Source organism: Maylandia zebra, linkage group LG17 (assembly GCF_041146795.1).
Source record: "Maylandia zebra isolate NMK-2024a linkage group LG17, Mzebra_GT3a, whole genome shotgun sequence".
NCBI classification, from domain to species: Eukaryota; Metazoa; Chordata; class Actinopteri; order Cichliformes; family Cichlidae; genus Maylandia; species Maylandia zebra.
The window spans coordinates 39,858,311-39,884,839 of NC_135183.1; the positions used below are offsets into that span (position 1 = coordinate 39,858,311).

Genomic DNA, 26,529 nt, shown 5'->3' on the forward strand with positions numbered 1-26,529 from the left:
TCCTGTCAGAAATGAATATTGCTCCAGTATGGAAGAAATGGTGAAACACTGTGTGTGAGACAGGAAAAATATCATCGTCAAACACGTTTCGATGATGTTGTTGATTTCATTGAAAGAAAGTGTACAGTTTCCACTCCTGCCTGAGAAGCCAAGTAAGTGAAATAAACTGGACACATCTCAAACTGCACAGAGAAAAGCCCGACTGAAGGAGAAAGGTGTTTGTCTTGGATATTTATATCTGTAGGTAATAAAACCACAGGAGCAATGGTGAGGGGCCTGATCACTCATGGACCACTAAGAGAAGGCTATGAACTGGGGACCAGTGACCCCACCATTAGAGTTGACCAAATCTCTGTTGCTCACATAGAATTGTGGGTGAAGCATTACATTCATGACTTCAGTGCATCTATTGTGCAATTAGGACGCTGTGGGAGGAACCACTTTGCCAACATTATTGGCTCATTAGTGCAAATTCTGCTGCCAGGAAAATGATTTCTCCCTGCGTTACTTGTAGATGGTCCACATCTGTAAACAGATCTCTCCCTGTCTACAGATGTGGCTGTTGATGTCTTTGGCCCATTTGAGGTAAAGATGAGTTGCAGGTTTGTTAAAGGTCATCGAGTTATTTTCACTTGTATGTCCAGTAAAGCAGAGCATTCGAACACACTTATTCATTGAATACCAGTTCACTGTGCAGACTGATTGCTAGAAGAGACCAAGTATCCCACTTCAGGTTAGACAACAGATACTCCTGCTGCTCTGCGTTATGGTGGGAAAGGCTCAATCGCACAGTCAGGACTGTGCTGAGTGCTTCATCAGCAAAGGATGAATGATGAAGGATTACAAACCCTTTGAGAGGGTTACATTTGACTTCTAGCTCACACAAAGTGATCCGCTGCTCTTCAAGCCAGAGTTTACTGTCTAATACATGCAGTACCAATCCTATCCAGCAGAGGGGAGTGATGTCCTGCACCGTGCAAGACTTTGCTGGCCATTCTCCATAATCGTTACCTTCATTTTTGTGATGTTGACGATGAAGATCACGACAGCAAACACAAAAATGTCTTTCAGTGTTTTATTGTGAAATGATCCACTTCTACAAACATCTTTAAATTTTAAAGCAAACGCATTAAAAGTCTAAAACGTGAGGCAGTGTTAAAAAAGTCCAACTATAAATTCATACTTTTTGATTTGTTGTTATGAGATGATTAAATGGCGTAACAGAGAATACATGTAACACAACGTAATTACAAAATAAAAGACAGTTAACTTGTTGTATAGATGTGTAAGCAGGTTGGAAACAGTTTAGTTTAGAAGTGGGAGGCAGTTACCGTCCTCACATTTCCTGTAGCCAACATCACAGGGACTGTCCCTGGATACGTTTTTGGACACAGTTACATCATTGTTGCAGATCATTAAATGCAAATATTCAGTTTACAATCAAAGCAATTCATCCAATATGCAAATCATTTAAATATCCACTACATATATGTGAATCAGTCGATTGATTGATTGATTGATTCAATCAACAAGTATCATGAGAAGCAAATGAAGTAACCTCAGTGTGTAATGCATCGGTGTGTTGACTGAATCTTATAACTAAGGCTTCACTAAGATTATGGACTCGAGCTCCAGACATGCATATGTGCACATAATTATGAAGCAATGGACACTTTCAAATAAAACAAGAAGTAACATCATTCATTATTATAATTAACAAAAATCCACAAATGACTAATAAACTGTTAAATATTTAAACTGTCATTGTCTCCCTTTGGCGCTGTTATCGGATTGATTGATTTCACATTGGCCATTTCATAGTTTCATACAAATCACAGTTTAGATGCAGTAACAATAATCTGCCTGACGACAGCGCACACTGATGGAGGTTCGTCCCGGTCAAGCTGACGTTCAGGCTGAATCAGACAAATGATCCTGCGTTGCTGTCTCACACTTTCACTACGAACGCTGACCAACCACCACTGTCCTTTTGCCATGTGTGTTGTTGTATTTCTGCACAACACTACGGGGTGATTATAAATGTAAAAGAGTAAAACATACAGGAGAAAAGTTGCTGCAATATCATTCTGCAAAGCGATGAATGTTTGCTGTAGCCCGATAGCAGCAGGTCATTATAGTTTGTATTGCATGAGATGGGGGTAGTAGCAGAAGCTGCTCTTTAGTAATAATATAAAGCTCTTCTGATTTCATGATAAAGGAAAAAACGGTGCTATGGAGCGCAGGCGTGTCAAAACAGCAAAGGTCCTTATTGAAACTCCCAGTCAGGGTTGGGTTCATCTTCCAGCCCATCAGAGGATCACACAGCTGGAAGTCTCTGCACTGCTCAACACACAAACGTTTTCAAGTCACATTCAGTCACACATAATGACATTATTTGACTTCTATATAACAATCTTAAATATGATCCACCTATCTGTGATAATCAGCTGTGTACCACAGGCCTCCAAGCTGGCTGTAGTTAAACCTTTACTAAAAAAACATCAGGAGCTGGAGCTGCTGAAGGTTTCTCGCTGTTAAGACAGAGTATGGAGCGCGGGCTCACATGGTGTCATAGGGTTGTTGGGGTTTCTCTGTTTTCTTTGTATTATTGTGGGGTCTTTACGTTATAATATACAGCACATTGAGGCAATATATATCTATATAAATAAAACTGAACTGAACGAAGTAAAACATTGAAAATAAATGGTTGTAAAACTGGAAGCCGTGTGCATCGGGTCCTTTGTGTGCTTCTGTTCATGAATGTAACAGATTTGTAACATTTTTCCTTTCTCTGGATTGATTTGGAGTTTTCAGCGGTCATGGCCTGCCTCACATCCACGTCACTTCTCATGGAATAACAAGGGAACAGGCCCCGCCTTTCCATCAGTCTGTAAATACTAAATTAGTGTAATTACACTTTTGTTCAAAGCACTGAAATAAAACTGAAAGTCTGCTTTTCAATCATATTGATATTTTGTTGTAAAAGCTACTGAGGCGGTGTGTACAGATAAAAGTGTCGTTGTCGTCGTCCGTGTACTACTGGAAAAAACCATCCCACCTCTGCTCTGAAGCATCAGACGGCTTCATCCTCTTGGGGGCGCTGTACTCCTGCTCAACTGGAGGCTCCTGAGGAAGCTCACTGATCTCAGCAGTGAGCTGAAAAAAGCAGCAGAGGAACAAACAGAAGACAGGAGCTTAAATTTGTAGCTGCAAACTTGTGTGATGTAAAAATGACTAAACAGGCAGCAATCAAGATTTGAGCTTAAGAAGAAACATCACTCATTTATTAATTAATCATCACCATTTGAAAATATCAGGATTAATATTTAAACTTTAAACGTAGTCACATTTTATTCATGTTTTATTTTGAACAACACATTTAACCAAAAACATATTAGTGAAAACATCGTGATACGGGGATGCTGTGGTTTGTTATTATTAAACGTAAAATGAATTCACATAATAATCAATGATGATGATGATGATGATGTGGCAGTCGGCAGAGCTCAGTAGAAGCTGGACGAGGTAGACGAGTTAAGAGACTAAACATCAAAGAAATTCTGCTTCGTATACGTCCACTTAGAGCTGCCGCTCCTGCCAGCTGTGGGTCAGCTGTGGGTCAGCTGTGGGCCAGCTGTGGGCCAGCTGTGGGTCAGCTGTGGGCCAGCTGTGGGTCAGCTGTGGGTCAGCTGTGGGTCAGCTGTGGGCCAGCTGTGGGTCAGCTCCCAGCCGCTGGGCGTTTCCACTGTATACACGCCGCTTACACTCAGTTGCAGCGTGTCACCAAAAGATGGCCCCTCCTTCGCAAAAACGTTGACTTTTATAGTTTCACGTTCCTTCTCTTTCATTCTTTTCCATAGTGGACTCACATCTGTGAGAAGCTGGCAGTGTTACACTTGCTTCAAAACGCCGTGTGGGCGTGGACGTGATGTGTGGTGATTGGTGCACATGTATGTAGGTTTAATGATTCATTTTAAACGTATTCAAATAAATGACAAAGGGAACGTACTAAGATCAGAGGCAGGCATGACTGTGATTGTCACTGCTGTGACTGTTCATTTATTTAAAGGGGCAGCAAGTAAATGCTGAGAATTACCAACAGCTTTAAATGCATCGGCCAAACTTCATGTCCTAAATGCTGTCTACTACTCGTGGTAGCGTTGTCATTAAAGCCGATGTTTTATGACAGATTCATGCAGAACACCAGCTCATTCCCAAACATTTATACCATTTTTCTTGTGCCTGTTCGCGATGTGAGCTTCATCAACATTTCTATCTGGTTGTCATAAATGTGTAAACTGTTGGTAAAATTCAGAAAAGATTTAAGACTCGTTCGTTTAGACTCAGCCCCGTCTGAGGCTGTATCTGACACGGCAGGAAGACTGCGAATCCAAGCTGGACACAAAAACCGTTAAGCACAGAGAGCAACAACAAAGACTTGATGCGAGGCTGTCTTGAGCCTGTGATGATAATGCTGTGGGGACCGGGACCAATCCACCAGTTGTGCTCTCAGTATACAAGCATGTTACCACTAAGTATCCACTGCTGGTCAACCACAGAAATTAAAATAATGGAGTTTAACTTTCTTCAAGTAACATTCATGGAAAGTAAAGACAGAACTACTATCTAAGGCCGAGCAGCAGAACACATGATCAATGCTCTGCCACCACAAAGATCAACAACGGTTAAAGTGACCTAAAAATCTGTTTGGTAGCTTAAAGACACACTCACCCTGTTTCTCTTTCTGCTGGCGGCGTTGGCAGTGTTGTGGCGATCGGCGGCAGAGCGCAGAGGTCTGCGGCACAGCTCGTCTCTTTGATAGATCGCCGTCTGCTTAGAATTCTGCTTCCTGTACAAAACAAAACAGGCAGCAACTTACTAATTTAATTTTTTAATTGCACCATTTAATGGCATCCAGTAAACAGTTTACAACCAGTTTGACACTGTGGTCTTTTTTCCATGCAACACTCTGGTTCTGATGATTTGTCCCCCCTCACTAAGAAGCCCCTGGTTCAGTTCTGACTGTCCGACATGAAAAGGACCAGGTGAGAAAGTCTGTATCCAACACCGACTGACTATGTTTTCATTGTCCACCTGATCCATCCAGATAGAGCAAGTTTAGCCGTTCAAATAGCTGGGCTCACTGATCGCGCAGAAGAAAGTCGCGTTCATGGCGGAGATGCACACTCAAATAGGTCAACTTCCGCTTTTTTAAAGTGGTGCTTGTGGAAGTGAACTAATATTTCCATCTCGACCAAAATCCGCCTTTTCCAGACGTTGATCCTGCTGATTCTACTCTATGGATCAGAAACGTGGACATTGCTTAAAGCAGACCTCAACTAGCTCGAAGTTTTCCAGATGCGTTGCCTTCGGCAGATATTACGAGAATCACTTCGAGACCGCCTTCGATAGGAGGACATCTGACTGGAATTCAAAAACTCCGATTGCGATGGTTTGGCCATGTGTGTCGAATGGACGCGAGCCGACTACGACACCAACTTCTCTGGCATAAACGTCCCACACAGCGGAGAATCCAACGAATGCCGAAAAACATGGCTAAAACAGGTCGAAGGTAACATCAGAAATCGCAGAATAAATCTCGACAAGGCCAGGACAATCGCCAACGATCTCCACGCATGGAAACGAGTTGTGAAGGAAATTCAACAACCATTGGCACCCACTGCGGCGCATGGGCTTAGGAGCCGATCCAGGCCTAACGCCAGCTAGGAATCAAAGAAGAAGACAGAGTCCTGTGTCAGACGAAAGTGAAACGCTCGTTGTTTCAACAAATGTTTTGTTGTTTCTTCTTCTTATTTAACTCAGTAACACTGACGGAGTGCTGCAGGGTTCTCTCCTGGGGCCTACACTATTTATCTTCATGGCTTGGGACAAAATCTAAAAGCATCTCTCCATTATCACACAGATGACACGATTATTTACTGTGGTGCTCGTACAACTGACGTGGTTTTCCAACAGCTAGCTTTTGATTGCATGCAGTCACAGCTGGGTCAGCTCAACGTGATTTTAAATGCAGAAAAAAATAAAGGTCACGTTGGTCTCAAACAGGAAGAGGGTGTCGGCAGTAGGGCTGCCACGATTTGTCGACTAGTCACGATTACGTCGACTATCAAAATCGTCGACGACTGATTTAATAGTCGACGCGTCGTTTGAAGCTTTGTAAGATCACAAAAGACGCAGGAATAAGTGGCAGGATTTAAGAGTGTAATAACGGACTGAAACAGAAGATGGCAGCATTGCATGTACAAGGATGTCAGCTACCGTTAAACCCCGAAGAAGAAGAAGAAGCAGTTGTGTCCCAGCGCAGTTTCCAACAATGGCGGCAGCTAGTTAGTTTTAATATTACTCTTATTATTCTTTCTGGGTCACAAAATAAACGTTTAACATATTTTCAGGCGAGAATGTAGCTGTGTAAACCTCAAATATCTGCTCAGCTTATCAGGACACCGCATATTTTCAAAAGCGCTCCGACGTTTTCGGAGACGTCTGTTACCCACTAGCTCGATAGCTAGCCGGGGGCTAGGTCACTAGCGCCGTGAGAACACCGGACTCCCGGCAAATCGTTTTCAAACCCACCGCCGTCTTTCGCTACTCAGGTTAAACATGATATATGAGTCACTTAGATAACTTAAAATGTTATTGTTTGGCTTTTTTAAGTGTTTTATTTGTTCCTGAGTAAATCGGTTTGGCTGAGATTAAAGTTATAGTTTTTACACAGCTGAATAAACGTCAAGCAGACAGCTGATTATCAGAAGTGTGAGATGCTCCAGAATCTACTCCGGTGTCCTGTTATATTTTAGATAGCAAGGAGTTTATTAAACTTCACCGAAACAATCTGCAAACTTCATTAAAATTTAATAAACTATCATCTTGTCTTTATTTTTAGTTAGCACAGACCTTAAACACTTAAAGCTGTAAGCTAATGATAGTTATATAAGAGCAGATGCTGCTGGTGCAATAAGCTGTACTTTTACGTCCAATGGATGATGATCTGATTAGTCGACTATCAAAATAATCGGTGACTAGTCGACTATCAAAGTAATCGTTTGTGGCAGCCCTAGTCGGCAGCACTTCCTTCTCTTTCTATTGAAACTGTGGCCTCATCCAGATATTCAGGTATTGTGATTGATGGTAAACTTTCCTTTAAGCCACACAGTGACTGAAGTTGGTCTTCTTTTTCTGAAATCAATCGTGTTCGTCTTTGAGGTGAATCCTGGATGTAATTAAATGAACGCTTCTGCTCATTCGCTCCATCGTCTGGATTCTGTTCATCACAGGACACCAAGATTTATTACCAACTGGAAACCATCACCACACCATTGTACCTTATATTCTCTGGCTGACTGGTCCTCATTGGTATCATTTTATCTGTAACTAGTGGTTTGCTGCCCTCTTACTCATCAGATTAACAGGTAACAATGACACATTACTAGCAGGTCTGAGCCAAAGGATTTAGCACTGGTAGTAATGTGCCGTTGTTTCCTGTATATGACAAAGAGCTGAAAACGACATAAATATTTTAGTCGTAGTCTTTGGTCTCAGAACGTTATCAGTTCATACAGAACTCTGAAAGAAGGCCGTCTCCTCTCAGCTGATTTCACTGCAAACTTTAAAATACGTAAAATGACCTTGTGAAATCATCACTGGGAACACGTGTTGTAAATATAAAAAACAGGATCAGTGGTTACTAAATATGCCTCAGACCACAAACATAATCAAGTTTCTTATAAAGCATGATCAGGAACACTGACATCCATCAGCATCGCTGCATGGACAAAGTCTCTGTTACACTGTCCCTCACGTTGCAGCACACACTCCAAACAGACGTTTCAGGGCCAACTTAGGCTCAAGTATCTCGCTTTAAAATGGCCTGTATTTATATAGCGCTTTACTAGTCCCTAAGGACCCCAAAGCGCTTTACATATCCAGTCATCCACACATTCACACCTAAAGTGTTCTAGGACACTTCAACATGTGAAGTGGAGGAGCCAGTGACTGAACCACTGACCTTGCAATTAGTAGTAATGGTAGTAATTGAGTTCACCCTTGGGATGATGCATTATACATCCCTATGGGACAAGCAAATCTTTCCAGTTGTGACATCAGCCTAAGGATTACGCACTTTGTCACAGTGTTTTAGGTTAAGCCTTCTAAGAAGCTACACAAATGTGACTGTGTGCTTGGTCAGGTTTCAGATACGTAGTGAGGACATTAACCTTGACTGCACGGTAGGTCAAAACTCTAAACTACTAACTATTTGTCATGGTTAGCATTAAGGGGCTAGGTGTGTAACAGCCATCAGGACAGCAAAACATGGTTTTGGTGTTTTATTAGCTGTTGATAAAAAGAAAAATTAGATACACACAAAAAAATCTTTTCTACAGCTACTAGTGATTAAAATCATGAAATCACAGCTAAGCAGTATGAGTGGAAATGTGGTGTTTTCCATCAGAAACAGAAAAAATGAAAATGAATTAATTAAAAATAAACACAAAAGTAATGAAACTTAACAGCATTAAACACTTTTTTGGAGCGATATCCAAAAGCCTCGGAGATGTCAGTCACGATACCCTGCAGTCTTTATTAAATCAATAATTCAGTTACGTACGGACAAGCACACACACCCTTCAGCCTTACACTGCTCCCCAGTGGTGTGAGTGCTGTTGACCCCTGGTCCTCTCAGCCGGTCCTCTCCTCCGTCTTCCCCCACAGCTAATTACACTGCCTGGAGTTTAGAGCTGACAGCCTGTCTAGGCCCCCATCTGCTGCCTGGTCTGAGCTCTTTGACAGCCTCCCCTCTCTCCTAACTGACAAAGTGATAAACTAATTAGCCTGGCTGGGCACACCGAGGTCAGGGCCCTCACCATATCCAGTGGCTCCACATAGCAGGGCTGACCCAAGTCCTCCTCCAGGGAGCTGGGGCCAGGTAGGCTGGGAGTAGAATTACTAAGGTCTGACTGATTAATGCCAAGACGCTGTCTGAGAGCCAGGCAGGCCTGAGGTACCAAAACAGCCTGTGTTAAAGACTCGTTCCACACCTGTACAATCAAATGTTATCTGCTCATTATATACCGAAGTGCAACTGTGCTAAGTTCCTCTGATAAACTGTGACTAGGAGCAGTTATGAAAACTACTCATATTTTTAAACAGACATTCAAAGGACAGACTGCAAGACTTTGTGTTAAATGTAAGAGCCGGGTTTCGCTTCACTCTAGAGCAGGGCTGTCATGGTTAACGTTACTTATATCAGGGTAACTTGCAGGTCCATGAGGTTTCTTGCAGGTCAGACGCACAAACAGAGCAGATATCTGTCACAGTTTACCTGATAGCTGAACTCAGGCTTTGGTACCAGTCGTTGAGGTTCTCCTGGTTGCTGGACATCAGTAGCAGATTGGCTCTGGGGAAGGTCAGCTGTGAAGAGATGAAACATGGTAAATGGACGGGTTCTTATATGGTGCTTTTCTCCTCTACACGAGCAATTGTACAACTCGCCTCACATAGGCACTTTCTTTCAGAGAGCAACGTGGGGTTAATGCTATGCAGACTGAACCAGACGGGGATCGAACCGCCAACCTGCCAATCAGCAGGTGACCTCCTCTACCTCGGTGGCTTTACTCTTTACAATACACCAACTACGAGCCTCAAATCCAACTATGATTTCAAAATCTGACTGGGAACCAGTTCAGATAAAACTAAATCAGATCTCGATGAAATGGGAAGAAGGACGAACCGCTGCCCGTCACTGTGCTGTTGAGCAAGGCATGGGTTTACAGTAGCTGTTGGTCCTAATGTGCTGCCAGCTGGTTCTAATACTTGATGAAGACGAGCTGCATGTGATAAGAACTTCTTCTCAGTCAAGATGTAATAAGCTGTGCGGCCAATCAGAACCAGTTTACAGCAAAAAACCCTGAAATGTAAAACAATGGAACAATAACGCACTACAAGAAAAACTGTGCTGGTGTTTTTGGGAAACCTTCTTCGATTTCACCAACTTTATTAAAATCGATCATTAAAATCTTGGAACAAATCAGAGAGTGATGTCACTCCACAGCACTGTGTACAATCACAGCAGTTCTTGCATTACAGACTTGCTGCGGGCAGATGAACCATAAAAGCTGCACACTGGGCTGCAGTTGCACAATAAAAGCTATAGGGGTCAACACAAACCAGCTAAAACTGTCTCCAGATCAGCTCCACACAAAGAAAACTGCTGCTGCTTTTAAATCCTGACTGAGTATAAAATCCAGGCATCAATTAAACTAACAAAATCTAACAACCGATTTAGAGAACACTGCATTGTTCTGGACGGTGTCTTCATATCTCTTTTGGACTTCTCTGTTCTGACAGGACTTTATATGAGTCAGTTATCAGTTCTCTTGTTCACGTTACTCAGTCCAGCTTCAGGATGTACATGCTGAACAAATCTAAGCCCAAACAAAAGGTGCTTTCAGAGCAGTACAGTTACATCAGGAAAACTGCTTAAAGATCACAATTACACCTTAAAGAGCCTTTAACATTTATCTGCAGAGACTAGTAGCTTGTTGAGCTCTGATATATCCAACTTCAGCCAGTACGGAGGCGATTACAGCTCATCAGACAATGACGATAGTCTCTTATTAGACATTAAGACTTCAAACGCACCATCATCAAAAGCACCAAGTTCAGTGAAAGGGGCCGGACTAAGTGCTGCATGATATTAGGCACTCGCTGCTTAGGGAGGGGTGGTTGCTTCTGCACAAATAGATTCCACTTCTGTTGAGATGTCGTAATTAGGAATTTGTCAGGAAATCTGACCCTCTTAGGTAGAAATGACTTTGTATAATACAGCAGCGCCTCATCACTGCACATAATTTAGCTTGATTATTTATACATCAAAGAGAATCTGTCAGGGATGTGGGAAATATTCAAGTAATGAGAGGATATTAGCAGCAGGAAGGGAGCAGAGGCGAGAGGATACAGAAAGCCGACGTATTCAGAAGGAAAAGACACAAAACGAAGAGAAAAATGGACGTCGAGCCACAAATAAGACCCAACGGGGGAGGGGGCACTGGAAATTTTAATAAAACGTTTGAGGTTTTTTTGTTTTTTCCAATACTTAGCATATAGATTGCCATGACATTTACAGCTGTCAAATTTAATTTGACTTTAATACTTCATGGCCCCGTATAAGGAGGGCCGCGGTGTGCTGACAGTCTTTTTCCTCGAGTTCACGCAGGGATCAATAATGTGTCCTTATGAGGAATTACGCGTAACGCTATCGAGTATGCGCTTGGGCCTCCGTGGTATAAGAGGCTAATGAAATGCCATTTCTGCCATTAGATAACATGCAACGGGACGGTCACAGAGCGGCGACAGGCTGGAGGAAGACGTATTTACTGGAGGCCCAGAGGAGATGGATCTGTAGCTTAATCTGATCCAGCAACTGAGGTAACAGCAGGCGCCCATCACTGCACTCCTCAGTCCTTAAAACACACACGCACTCCCTGTAACACAGCTGTGAGTGTAATCTCTCCATCAGTTTCCTTTCATCAGTCTGTTGAAGGATGATTTTCATTCTCAGGGCTTTTAACTGAAGCCTGGCCTGGTCACGACAATCCGTCACACAGCCGTCACGTCACTGCAACTCTGCTCTGTGTGCATATTTGATCATTTCCACTGCACACTTTCACAAAATATAAAAAACGACAAGTAACGAGCATTAAAGTAGTATTTAGAAAAAATGCTGTTTTCTTTCTAGACGTCACTGAATCAGGATTTCTGAGAAGACGAATGAACTGGCTCAACGTCCTCAAACAACACATCCAAATATAAGGCTTCATACTGCCGACTAACTGAGCGCTGCTGTGTACTTGTACACAGTCTGGTTAGTCGGGATGGAACTGAGAACTGGTTCCCAGTAGGCCATCAAGTTGGAATCGTTAGCCTGCTCGCCTTAGCCTATCAGTTTAGCTCATTGATTCCAGCTGCACTTGTGCTGATTTCAGTTTGTTTGCTGGAAGAAAATAGTCACGCAGTCTAAAATATGGCAGCGTGAATATGGACCAAACTTTTATTTTTATTGCACACACAACGAACACACAACGAACACAACTTCAGTGCTTTGCACAAACCGAGAATCCAGAGTGATGTTGAAGCTGAATGCAGACCTCCAACAGTGAAACAGGCGAGCAGTCAGGCTGCAGCCTCCCTGTCCACCTGTTCTTATTGCTCAAGTAGCATCACTGTGGCATCACTTTAAAGCCTCTGTGTGCGGTCGGCTTTGTGTTCACAGCTAAAGACTGAGAAAAAGATCACGCGTGTCCTCATTAGGACACGGATTCTGTAGCCTACAGGTTCAGATTGTTCTAAAGCTGCAGGCTTCACTGAAAAGCTGAACTGTTACATAAAAACTGTAATTATTAGACAACGTATTTTAGGTAAAAGTAGTGTAACTCATTACTTTCTACTGCATTACTTTTAAGAAAAGGTTTCTCTGTAAAAACAGCTCCAACGTGCACAAACGTAACCAGTTACTGTGTGTCCTGCTATGCTGGTGACTCTCAGAGAGGAGCCAATGAGAACGCAGCGAGAATCAATACGTGATATTGATCAGAATCACCCGACTGGTTATTTTCCTCTTTATTTTTCATTGGATCGTGTTTATGATATAAACTCGTTTGCCAGACCTCTTGGATGTAAAATAAGTGTTTATTAATCATTTTAAAACGTAAACGTTTATTAATAAAAGTAAATGCATTTTTTAACCAACCTATGAAAATGTCCATGATGATCCACGTGATAAATGAAGCATGAAAGGTGCGGACATATCTCACAGTTAATCATCTGTACAGACTTTTTGCCCGTCTTGTTGTGTTTGACGGATGTTTTCCCATTTTTAACATTTGATACACTCAGTTTAAAACCTGATGGCCTGTTGGCTGAGCCCCGACAACAGCTCCAATTACTCTATAAACAAATGAAACCTGAGATGCCCGCACCTTTACTGATACGATCAGAATACTTTATTGATCCCCAGGGGAAATGATTTTTCATAAAAGTCACTTATTAATAAGTAGCTGAAAAAGAACATGTGCAAGAAGGGTGTAGCTGTTGCAGTAAACAGTGTGTTAGGTGGATGATCACATGATAACAGATAACAAAGGTAACCAAAGAGGATCCCCCCCCATAAAGAAGTAAACTGGTTATCTTTTTTGTCTGGCTCAGGAGTGTCAAACTCATTTTCCACCGTGGGAAACAAACAGCCCGCTGGACCACTGATGCTTTCTGTGCAGATGAAGTCACACACTGATGATGAAGAAACAGCTGCTGTGACAAAGAGAGAATCTGTCTGCACGACTCTTTGGACGTGAGAAATAAAAGTGTAAAATGACAGAAAGTTACAGGTTTTTTAAACTGTAGTTGAAACTGTATTTAGTTTATTTTATGTAATTTTCAGTACTAAACTGGACACTTGAGTCTCTTTCAAGAAGGTGATTTTTTGTTCATGTTGCTTCTACTGTGGAGAACACATGAGGTCTGTACAGATGTGGAACTTTTTGTCCTCCGCGGTGGAAAATGGCTAAAACTAAAACGTGTATCACGGGTTTATCCAGCTCCTACTTTTATACATTCTGCACTCATCCTTTCAGTCTCCAGTATCATTGAAATGCAGCCAGACGCTGCTCGTTTGAGGTTTGCATTTAAATCCGGCTCGGCGTCTCTCTGCGTACCTGGCCCGTACCACTGCACCTGCTGTCTTTGGAACATCTGACTCCTTTCCTTCTTTGACATAATGGTACGATCCCAGTCTGCGATTGGCCGCATGGCGTGACCATTAAAATAAAGTCCCACAGGGCTGAAGGTTTGACTTCCACGTACCGACGGCCCATTAATAACTGCTGTGTGAAATCATCTCGCGGCCGGATATAACTGTATCCACATCCAGCCCGTGGACTTACGTTTGACGTCCCCGGTCGGGTTTTATTGGTTTCTATGTTGTAGATCTATCAGCCAACTGTATGCTACCAGTTCTGTGACAAATGAGCTTTATTGACAGAAAACATGCAAAAATGCTTCTGACAAGCTGAGCAGACAGCAGTGGACAGCACCATCATCAGACGTGGCTGCTCTGGATCACAGGGAAGCACATTAGCAGCGCTGCATAAAGAGCTCTTTGAGCCAGAGCCTATCAGCTGAAATGAATATTGATACCATGCAGCACTGGCACTAAACACTCGCTGCATAAACGCTTTGGTTCCTTGCTCAATGACGCGCAACTCCTTGCTTTGAATGTTTCATGACAGCAGCTACATCATTTAGACACAATTTGTCAGCAAGCAGCTGTACAGAGACCTGCACGATGGATGGACCGAGCGGAGAAACACATTCAAAGTTCAACTTTTGGGCCACTTCAACAAGGATTAGAGGTGATTAGGGAGGAGAGGAAGAGGAGCACAGGTCTCCTCCAACACGCAGGACTAAATGACATTTAACGGAGCGAGGCTTGAAAACATTCAGCAAACTTCTTATTTTTACACGTTATACCACTCATCATCGAGGAACTTTAAGTACGACAAATCAAAGCTACATACGTCAAAAGTGGAAATTAAATAATGCTCCGCTAAAGAGTCACTCATGTGTACCCTGAAATCAGTGAACAGATGTCTCCCCACCTGCCCAAGAAAACAGACAGTTTTCTTTCCAAGTTCAGCTTTTCCCAACATTTGGAAGATGGAAACAGTGCAGGGCACACACAGAGAAGAAACACAGAGAGCTCAACTCTACAATAAGAACGATGTTTCCATAACGCTCAGCCACCATCATGATGACAGTGAGGATTTACATAGTAATGGGGGAGTGGTTCATATTAATATCATCACTTTATACCTTGTTAAAAACTAGTGATTTGAAAAATGGGGACTGTATCTGTAATATGTGATATATTATAATATATCTGTAACACCTGAACAGGTAAGGTTGTAGTTTTTGTTAAAAGCCTTGAATTAAAGCTGAAAGCCTGAACTTCAATCTCATCTTAATTGTAATAATGTAAACAGGCAACATTAAAAACGTTGTGTCGTTTTCCATAATCCTTACAGCTCTAACTGCAAGAAGATACCGTTCATACAACCGTTGAGGCTGAGCCCTCTCTGCTGGTTTTTCAGGGACTAGTAGCTGGCAGACACTTACAGTGAGCAGGCCTCCCTGGCTCCGTGTGTGGCCAAACACCTTTTCTACGGTGCAGTCCTGCAGTGGATAGGCATGCTCGGCAGTAAACTTCTGTCCACTGGTGGAATGCAGGGAGCTGCAACGCTTGACCTGTAGCAGCATGTCGGAGAACAGGAAGAACATCTTAGGCTTGGCCTCTGCACCCTTTGGTGGGACCACCTTCAGCCAGCCCTCGCAGATGTACCACCTCCCTGTGACAGGAGCAAGAACAAACAGAAAACAATATTATACACATATATACATCCATCATTAGATACTCAATATGCATTTAGTCCAGACGTGGACACTGGACAGCCTGCAGGTCACATTTGGCCCTTTGGTTGTCCATGACCAGTTTGCACGGGGTCAATGCGAACTTTAAACATAAACATGTATTCATTAACGGAGCCATAAGAGGGCCACATGCCAGCATACTCTTAGTGCAGGTCTCAAGGCTGGATAAATTGGGAGGGTTACATCACATTCATCCAGAATGAGTGGATCTGTCAGGCCCTGGGTGCTGTTGGCCAGCAGGGTGCTGAAACTTGTTACCGCTGGCCAAAGACAAAGAAAGAGGCAGGGGGAAAGGTGTGTCAGGAGGCGGCAGGAGAGAAGAAAGGCAGGAGTGTGGAGGTGCGAGTAGGGACTTTAAAGCCTGCCTACAAGACGGAGAGAAAGAAGGCAGATATATGTGCATGCAGGAGACTACATGGAAGCGAGGTGGATTCAAGCTGTTCCAGCATGGTGCAGAGAGCACGTGTAGGGTTAATCTTAAAAGAACAGTATGCAAATAGTCAGGATCACTTTGAAGGTGGAAATCAAAGCTGATTTTGAATGTTGTCAGTGTATGTGGCTCTCAGGCTGGCTGTCAGAGTAGCAGACTTCAGTGGACATGTAGATAAAGGGAACAGAGGTGATAATCAGGTGTTGGGTGGCCACGGTGCTAAGGAGAGAAATGCAGGACAAGGACATGGATTACATGGTAATGGATTTTTGAAAAGGATGGAAATACTTGTGGTCAAGACATTTTAAGAAGCGGGAAGAACATAGGTGACATATAACAGCAAAGGGAGGTGCACAAAGGTGGATTATATCTTATGCAGAAAGGCCAAACTGAGAGAGATATAAGACTAGAAAGTGGTGGCAGGTAGACAGCACCGGACGTTTTTAGGATGACTGCAGAAATCAAGACGAGGAAGTGAAGGCGGAGTCGAGGATTAAATGGCAAAAGCTCAAGGAGCAGTTGAGACAGCCGGGTTCAACGTGGGGCGAGATTACATCAGGGATCTACTCTGGGTCTGTTTGCAGTGGCGATGCACGGATTGGCAGATGAGGTCAGGCAGGAGTCTTAGTGGCCTATGACAACTGCAGATGAGACTGTAGGGAGCAGATTGAAGAGCGCCTGAAGATGTGGAGGTTTGCTCTGAAGAGAAGAGGAATGAAAGTCAGAAGCAGCAAGACAGAATATGTGTGTGAACGGGGAGACGGGTTTAACAACAGGCATGCAAGAACAGAGGCAGAGAAACTAGACCAGTTTAAACACCTGGGTCAACCAGCTAAAGAGATGGACAGCGCACAAGAAATCTGAATCGCCATTATGAACTAAACATGCAGCGAAGTACACAAAGCTGACCAACGCAGACCGAGAACAGACATCTGAACCTTTGCTTACCAATGTACTTACCACCCAGCGATGACGTCAAAACCAACTTTGTGATTTCACATAAAATAACAAAAACCAATAAACTATTCTTAAAAACTCTCCATCAGAGGCTAATTTGGTGGCCTTTGCCATTCTAATATACACTAAGGTGTTACAATCATGGGCGTCCAAATCTGTAATGGAAAAACATGTTGGATGGGAGGGGCGGGGCTATGTGCTCGGCCCCAACCAGTCGCAGTAGATGGCCCCGCCCCTCCCTGAGCCTGGTTCTGCCGGAGGTTTCTTCCTGTTAAAACTGAGTTTTTCCTTCCCACTGTCGCCAAAGTGCTTGCTCACACAATCACAGAGTTTTTGCATTTCAAACTCTATTGCAGTAGTGTAGTGGTAGTGTTACTGAGATGTTGGCACTATTTGGATTCACAAATATTCTCAGGGGTGAACGAGTCCACATACAGATCCTCTCTCGTGTCATCCTCTTTATTTCCACCTCAGACACTGAACCTGTAATAAACTCAAAGGTAAAGCACACTAGATTTCTTCCTAAAAACCAAATAAACTGAAAAGCTGCTGATGAAGAAGTTAAACTACAAGCAAGACAGCAAAAACACTTTCAGACTTCTCACATCCACATTTAGTTTCCAATTGTTTTTCAGAATGTTGATTATATCCTGATAAAACACTGAAAATAGTAAAAATAAATGTTTTTACGGAGTCTTTTTCACAGCTTCATTGGCTCATTGTGTTACCAGGAGGAGTTTATTAGTATTTATTGGTGCAGCTGTTCATAACAGGCCCAGTTTCTCATATGGCCACTTGGAAAAATAATTGCCCACTAGGGCTGGGCCATATTATACCGTTCACGGTAATACCGGTATAATGTTAGGCAACGATAGGAAAATGAAATATCGCCATAGAATATGAGTAAAACGCGCATGCGCAGTGCCTTTGTTTTCATACGCACATGGCCGATTGTTGAGTGAAACAGATGAACCAGAATTGGTTTGTAAAAATGGTGCAACTTCAGTGATGTGGAACTGGTTTGGTGTTTGTCCGTCAGATACACAACAAAGCACATTTCTTTGCAGAACATGCAAGCGGCCGTCGGACTAAGATGCCCTTAAATCTGGGAGTAATCTGGGTCCTAAACTCCGTATGCTTCAGGTCAAACAACACTGCAGCATCACTGAGAGTTAAAAACTGTCTAAATTCTTTCATCTTTAATAAAACGATCAGCATTGCTGCTTATCCAGGTGTAACTATGAAGTTTAACTTCCAGGCATCCATGAAAACAAAAGTTATTACATTTAACGGAGTTAGAAGTTAGCAGGAAGCTAGCGGAAGTTAGCTCGCTAGTTTCGCTAGTTACCTAAGCATGATATAGCATGTTCTGACTGAGAGATTTCTGAAAAAAAATCAAACGTACAGCTCTGCTATCACTTCCAACATAAATGAAGACAGGAAACTAAACAGCAGTGACGTTTGTAGGGTTACTGAAGTTGGGCTAGCTGGTATATAAGGATGTGCTACGTGATCGTTAGCGACACAGCTATGTTAGCATAACATAGTGAAGCTGGAGGACGAACACTAACACTTTTCCACTTATAAAAGTTAACGTGAAGGTTCCTGATGGTTAGAGACAAATGCAATCGCATGGCAGGATGCTGTAAACGGACCAAACTTCAGTCAGGAGAACAACTGAGATAATCCATCCACAATACCAGGTTAGTCATTAATGTACTGCAACAACATGGGAATAGAGCAGCTGCCAGAGAATTCAACATTAATGAATCAATGGTACAGAAGTGGAGGAAGCAAGAAGAATGAGTTTAATAAAGTTTGATTTATCTGACTGCTTTGTTTCGCTTAATGTGCCTTATAATCCCGTGCACCTTATGGTCCGAAAAATACGTACTGCACACTGCAGTTTAATGTTGCAAAGCACCTCTTTTTAACTTCAGTGGATATTATACATGGTTATGCTCAGGATATGTCAGCCCATTTCTACTGGAAATGCCTTTTGGTTAAACTTTCAGCAAGGAATTTGCATTTGCACTGTTACATTTTTATAAAGCTTTAATGTACATAAAAACCAGCTTCTTGTTTAAGTGAAAATAAATGGAAGGTTGTCTTTTTGTTGTAATGTTGTGGAGTTGTATTTTGTCTCGCATCAATTATATCGTCTGTTATATCGTTATCGCAAATTTTCAAATATATATCGTGATAAATATTTTTGGCCATATCGCCCTGCTCTATTGCCCACCACTGGTTTTACTCTGTGACATCCATTAAAACTGCTCTGACTACTTTTAATAATAAAAAATAATAATAAATACTAATTTGTCAAACATTTAGTGATCTTTGAACACTGTGAAGTTATCCCCATTTCGATTCAATTGCATGTATATAGTGCCAATCACAACAACCGTCACCTGAGGCCTCAAACTCTGTGCAGCACATCAATTTCATGCTATTGGAACCATGTTAAACTGCATTGTCCCTCTTAAGTAGATAACTGAAATTGAAATTCAAGGCACTTTATATTGTAGTGTAAAGACCCCATAATCTTAGAAAGAAAACTACAACAATATTTTGCCTTCTACAACGAGAAGAAGTAATTTCTAGTATTTCGGTGTGGTCGCTGAGGAAAACTCATCTCTTTCACTGTGATTGGCAGCAGGATGCTGATAGCTAATAAGCAAGCAGGGCTGACATTTGGATATATAAGATTAAAATTTATCCTGAGTCCAGGGCGTTTTTGTAATTGCCCGAGCAAATAGCCTGTGATTGCAGTGAGCCCGAGTGGCCGAAGCTGTGCCTCTGGGGCTCGGAGAGGACATTTTCAGCTACAGACAAGTCCAGTGAGATTAAGTGGCTGGGCCGAGTGGGGATCAAATTGCTTTTAAAATGCCTCTCAAACAGAAAAACAGTCAAGACACATGCTATGACACTTTGTGGTGTTGTGTGAAGCCCGGAGATTAAATCTAATTTAAATAAAATCTTATACATAACATAACTGAAAACAATAGAATCATTTTAATAAGTTTAACAAAGAAAATCAGCAGAATTATTACAAACGGAAACAGCTGATTACAAAAACAATAACTGACTTTAGCAGCATTCACTCAGAAAACAATGTAAGAAAAAAGAAGAAAGAGCAAAGAAGGACAAGGACAAACGTGCTCTGGAGGGAAAAATAAAAACCCACATATCAAACCAGCCCAGGTCTTTCTCCCAAAATATTTGTTCTAGTGCAAATAATCCCTTTAATGTGTATCAGCAAAATAGACTCATTCTCCGCCTCAGATCTCTAAAATAAATGAACTCACAGATGCTGGACTCTTTCTCCATGTGGTAAAGTGGACGGTACAGGTCTATTTTCCAGCAGCCATAAGCAGAGAATTGGCAGGGTTCGGCATTTTGGGGCTGGGGTTTGTTGTTTTTGGTTTTCCTTCTTTGTCCCTTATGATCATCAATCATAATCATTCGCGGGTCGATCTGCCAGGCTGGCTTGACATTCTCGCCCCACCTTGGGGTGGAGTCTTCCTGGCAGTTGTCCTTCCCGCACCTGTTCTAACGCGTCTTTTCCACAAGCAGCCACTTGGCCCAGCTTGGCTCGGCCTGACTTTTAGTGTTCAAAGTATTATTGTAGGATCTGAAAACATAAAGCACTGAGGTGACAGTTGTTGTGACTTGGCGCTATATTAAAAAATTGAATTGAAGAAGTTGACCTGTTTCACGTACAGGGAGTGCAGAATTATTAGGCAAATGAGTATTTTGTCCACATCATCCTCTTCATGCATGTTGTCTTACTCCAAGCTGTATAGGCTCGAAAGCCTACTACCAATTAAGCATATTAGGTGATGTGCATCTCTGTAATGAGAAGGGGTGTGGTCTAATGACATCAACACCCTATATCAGGTGTGCATAATTATTAGGCAACGTCCTTTCCTTTGGCAAAATGGGTCAAAAGAAGGACTTGACAGGCTCAGAAAAGTCAAAAATAGTGAGATATCTTGCAGAGGGATGCAGCAGTCTCAAAATTGCAAAGCTTCTGAAGCGTGATCATCGAACAATCAAGCGTTTCATTCAAAATAGTCAACAGGGTCGCAAGAAGCGTGTGGAAAAACCAAGGCGCAAAATAACTGCCCACGAACTGAGAAAAGTCAAGCGTGCAGCTGCCAAGATGCCACTTGCCACCAGTTTGGCCATATTTCAGAGCTGCAACATCACTGGAGTGCCCAAAAGCACAAGGTGTGCAATACTCAGAGACATGGCCAAGGTAAGAAAGGCTGAAAGACGACCACCACTGAACAAGACACACAAGCTGAAACGTCAAGACTGGGCCAAGAAATATCTCAAGACTGGTTTTTCTAAGGTTTTATGGACTGATGAAATGAAAGTGAGTCTTGATGGGCCAGATGGATGGGCCCGTGGCTGGATTGGTAAAGGGCAGAGAGCTCCAGTCCCACTCAGACGCCAGCAAGGTGGAGGTGGAGTACTGGTTTGGGCTGGTATCATCAAAGATGAGCTTGTGGGGCCTTTTCGGGTTGAGGATGGAGTCAAGCTCAACTCCCAGTCCTACTGCCAGTTTCTGGAAGACACCTTCTTCAAGCAGTGGTACAGGAAGAAGTCTGCATCCTTCAAGAAAAACATGATTTTCATGCAGGACAATGCTCCATCACACGCGTCCAAGTACTCCACAGCATGGCTGCAAGAAAGGGTATAAAAGAAGAAAAACTAATGACATGGCCTCCTTGTTCACCTGATCTGAACCCCATTGAGAACCTGTGGTCCATCATCAAATGTGAGATTTACAAGGAGGGAAAACAGTACACCTCTCTGAACAGTGTCTGGGAGGCTGTGGTTGCTGCTGCACGCAATGTTGATGGTGAACAGATCAAAACACTGACAGAATCCATGGATGGCAGGCTTTTGAGTGTCCTTGCAAAGAAAGGTGGCTATATTGGTCGCTGATTTGTTTTTGAATGTCAGAAATGTATATTTGTGAATGTGGAGATGTTATATTGGTTTCACTGGTAAAAATAAATAATTGAAATGGGTATATATTTGTTTTTTGTTAAGTTGCCTAATAATGATGCACAGTAATAGTCACCTGCACACACAGATATCCCCCTAAAATAGCTCAAACTAAAAACAAACTAAAAACTACTTCCAAAAACATTCAGCTTTGATATTAATGAGTTTTTTGGGTTCATTGAGAACATGGTTGTTGTTCAATAATAAAATTATTCCTCAAAAATACAACTTGCCTAATAATTCTGCACTCCCTGTAAAATTAGAACTGGTCATGAGATTATTCTTTTTGCCATTTCGTAGTCACACCCTGTTATGAAGCTTTTAGCACAACTTAGTAAATGCATAACATGTCAGTGTTCTTGCTTAGGCAGTCATGTGTAACCAGTGTCCCTCATGCTGAAACTGTATCCTGTAGGGTCGGGCGATGTGTAAAATTTTTCCAACCGACAATCGTCAGTCCAGTAATCGACGATGGGCAGTATACTCGCTCATGCGCAGACTTTTTGATGGGCGGGGCAATGTGATCATGCACGGACTGATTTGCGCAATTACAACACAGAAGGAGTCCGAACATGGACGAACTAATTTCCCCACAAAAAACAAACAAACAAAAACAAAACGCTGTCAGCGTTTATGCAGCTTAAATGCAATTAAAATCTTTAACGCGCCGACTCATCTGGAGTGCAGAGTAACAAACTTTGGACAAACTGACAAAATGCATTGACAGACATTTCAGGGATTTTGACTCAGTCTGCGCACAGATGGGTTCATTGTTAATCGCGTTAGTCTTGATGACGGCGCGTTGATGCTGACAGCACAAAAAAAAAATAAAAAAATTCTGTTGACTGCTTCTATTAGCTCCGTCATTATTAGCAAACTTACTCATGGGCAAATAAATAAATCGTCCCTGTAATAACGATCGATGAAAGCCTCAGCCTATCATCGATAGCTGATAAATTTGTCCAATCGCCCAACCCTAGTATCCTGTTCATCAGACGTGTCCGAGGCCAGGGCCCTATTTCAGGAAGCCGGTTTAGTGCAAACTCTGAGTAAGTACACCCTGAGTTAACGGAAACTCTGGGTTTTCGGTTTCACAAAGCGAGTTTAGATTAATTCTGAGCGAGTTACTATGACGACACACTCCGTGAAGCTAACCTGCCCCCTAGCAGGTTTACTTCAACTAACCCTGACTGACCCCGCCTCTTTGTCGGAAACCTGACTGTAGGAAGTGTCAGACATGGCGTGCCCCTTCCTTGAAGAGCCAGTAGATGTTGAAGCCCAAATTCTCCGCAGAGCTCTCCGCCGGGAGAGAGTGATCAGAGCGCGTTCGGACATTTTATCATTTCCTGATGATTTCCTGTGTGAACGTTACCGTTTTTCAGCACAATCTATAATTTATTTGAATAACATCCTCAGGCCTAATATTGCTCATGTGACACATCGCGGACATGCTCTCAGTTCTGTACATATTATTTGTATCGCACTTCGGTTTTTTGCAAACGGGAGCTTTCTGTATAATATTGGTGACGCTGAGCACGTTTCCAAGGCTACCGTCTGTCGGGCAGTTGCACTGAAACGTCTCCTGTACTCGTTTGTGGTGTTCCCCGGTCATAGACCCACAAGATTTATCAAAGAGGGATTCCACAAAATTGCAGGTATCAGGATGAACGAAACTTAATTCATGATGTGGTGATATTTGAACTACTACTTAAATTTTACATTTATTCTCACGGTTCCCAGGCGTGATTGGCTGTATAGATGGCACTCACATTCCAATCATTGCTCCTTCAGTAAATGAAGGAGACTATGTGAACAGGAAGTCTTTCCACAGCATTAATGTACAGGTACATAGTTCCCTGTAGCATTTCAAACTAACAAATTATTTCATTATAGTAATGGATGCTAATTTGTGTTCTCTGCACTGTGAAGATCATATGTGATGCTGCCAACATTATCACAAATGTGGAAGCCAACTGCTCAGCCTCTGTGAGTGGTGGTGGTGGACGACCTCCACCTGTTTTTCGGGCCTCCGCTTTTTTTCTGTTGGCTATAACGGGTCACATTTGAGCATACAGAGTAAGCAAATATGTACTTGTAATGTGCTCAGATAATTTCAATAAGTGCTTACAGAAAGAAAATTAATGTAGCCTCTAACTGCAATTGATTTACATGGGACAAACAGACCAAGCACTATGGCTCATAATACAATTACACCTTACCTGTTTGGACTATATTTTTATATTTCATTTTTACTTGCTGCCAGGAACGTTTGGGGCCTGTTGGGTTGCACCTGCGCTCACATCACATCACAAAATAAAATGTATAAAATAAAAAATAAAATAATATAATAAAATAACGTGTTAAATGGGTGGAAATCCCTAGATCAATGTTTATATTAACACTCACGCATTGACTCTGTCGGCTATGTTTTGCCATGCATGCTCCCTTTCTTTTGCAGCTGAGGCTGTGTTACTTTTTTTCCGCGGAATTTGCATGTTATCGGCATATGCTGCCATCAGAATTTCGGCCTCAAGCGCTGTGAAATACATTGACCGCGCCTTCTTTCCCTCCGTCTCCATGGTGACTCGCTTAATCTGTGCTCCACTAATCAGGGCTTTATGTATCCTCGTGCGCGCGCTTAACTTGGGGTTAAAGCAACTCCGCGTTGACTGAACTAATTGTTATCAGCCTTTCTGAAACCGAATATTCCGAGTTGGACAGTTCGGGGTTACTCAACCCTGAGTATCGTTTTTCACTCTGAGTTTTCTAAACCGGCTTCCTGAAATAGGGCCCAGGAGAATAACAGATCCAGCAGACTGAGGGTAAGTCAGGGTTAGTGTTGGTGGGTGTGTCGAGTCCGCACGTACTTCATCCTCATTGTTTGGGAGTGGCCAGTGTTGGGGGCGTTGTACTAAGCTCCACTGAAATCTACTGAATTGTTGAATGCAAGAGTAGAAAGATTGAACAATACTACAGCTGTCAAGTCAGTAAAATATCAAAGTAATCAATCAAATCGCAGATATAACTCATAACATGTATTTTTGTATAACAATGGATATTGATAAAGAATGAGCAGAAAAATCATATTTTTAACAACCATCCACTCATTTTCTTTGTGTCCAACACGGAGACAGACAACCACTTGTGCTCACATGCATACATGGACAGTGTTTTCTGTGCTAGAACTATTTCATCACTCTCTTAAGTGACTTCGTCAGTCTCAGCTGGCTGCAGTTTGTCTTAACCTTTTACACGGTATATCTGCCTGCCTAAAACACTGACCAACAATGAGCCATGAGGTCAGTTTCATGATCAATAATATGCAAAATGTCACTGCCATGATCAACAGCCACAAGTCCCGTTCACAGAGAGCGGGGGGTGGCTGCAGCATCGTAAGACGTTAAAATATGTCATCTAGCCTTCTCCTTGGTTCAGAGATGAGCGTTCACTTTTTCACGTAAATGATTTAACTTTGACTCGACTCCCCATTGAGTTCAACTAATCATCAACTGAGAGATTAAAAAATCCTCTTCTTGTTAGAATATCTGTGTATAATATAACGTAATAGTAGGGCTGCTCGATTATGGCAAAAATGATAATCACGATTATTTTCACTGAAATTGAGATCACGATTATTTGACGATATTTATTTAACCCTTTAAGACCTACCATAGAACCAAGTCCACCAGAGCTTATATTATTTTTATTTATTTTTTTTACATGTTGTAGTGCCATTTGTGGGAGCATTTCAAGTTGCTATACATCAATACAACTGTTATAGCCCATATTGTAATAATATGTATGCATTAAGTCCATAGTAATTACATTAATTGCAAAAAAGTGCAATAAACTACAAAAAAAATTGAAAATCGCTTTTGTTTTGTTTACATATATTTCTACTTGGAGAAATTTAAGAGGTTTATCCCTCAAAACTTTAAATACAATAAAGTTGCAAAAAATAGTTTCCCACCACAGGAAATTTATTTTGAGTGTCTTCATAGTTTTATTTTGGAGATACAGCAATTTTTATATACTGCAGGAAAAACAAAAAACAATCCTATGATGCAAATTTGCAAAGAAAACAGCATGTGCATCATTTCACTGTGGGAAGTGTTACGAACAGCTGATCGGATCGGCAAAGCGTGTTTCTGGAATATTATGTTTTTGTTCCTGCAAGCGCTTTTTATGCAATTTTTGCAAAGCTATACGTGGAACGAAACCGTGACCGAGGACAAGCTGATGGCATCAGATGTCATTACAACTACTCCGGTTTCATATGCAAAACAAATTATTGCGCTAGCTTACACGGTTCAGGTTCTACAGGGATTTAAAAATAGTTACACAACACGGAGCATGCTGCTCTGACCGGCTTTAAAGGGTTAACAATGACTTTAAAAAAATAATATAAAATAGTGTGCAACACCACTGAAGTTTTTTTTTTTAAAACTCTTTTCAACCAACGGCAGTCACTCTCCAAATAACTTCTGCTTAGCTTTCCGAGCTTCCCTCGGGTCCTCTTAATCAGCGGTCTCCAACCTTTTTTGCGCCACGGACCGGTTTATGCCCGACAATATTTTCACGGACTGGCCTTTAAGGTGTCGCGGATAAATGAGGGAGGGGCTAAT

At 42.1% G+C, this 26,529-nt stretch overlaps 1 protein-coding gene across 1 annotated transcript in view; it reads right to left on the minus strand.

The window, feature by feature from the left end:
• Positions 1-1,066: 1,066 nt before the first annotated feature.
• Positions 1,067-26,529, minus strand: part of arhgef39 (Rho guanine nucleotide exchange factor (GEF) 39) — a 71,068-nt gene continuing 45,605 nt past the window's right edge. Inside the window, exons 8-12 of the mRNA XM_024805572.2 lie at positions 15,187-15,416; positions 9,341-9,429; positions 4,732-4,849; positions 3,059-3,156; positions 1,067-2,340 (exon numbers count right to left, since the gene is read on the minus strand). Coding sequence (XP_024661340.2) covers positions 2,310-2,340; positions 3,059-3,156; positions 4,732-4,849; positions 9,341-9,429; positions 15,187-15,416 — 566 coding nt within the window. The 3' untranslated portion in view covers positions 1,067-2,309. The remainder of the gene's footprint in view (positions 2,341-3,058; positions 3,157-4,731; positions 4,850-9,340; positions 9,430-15,186; positions 15,417-26,529) is intronic.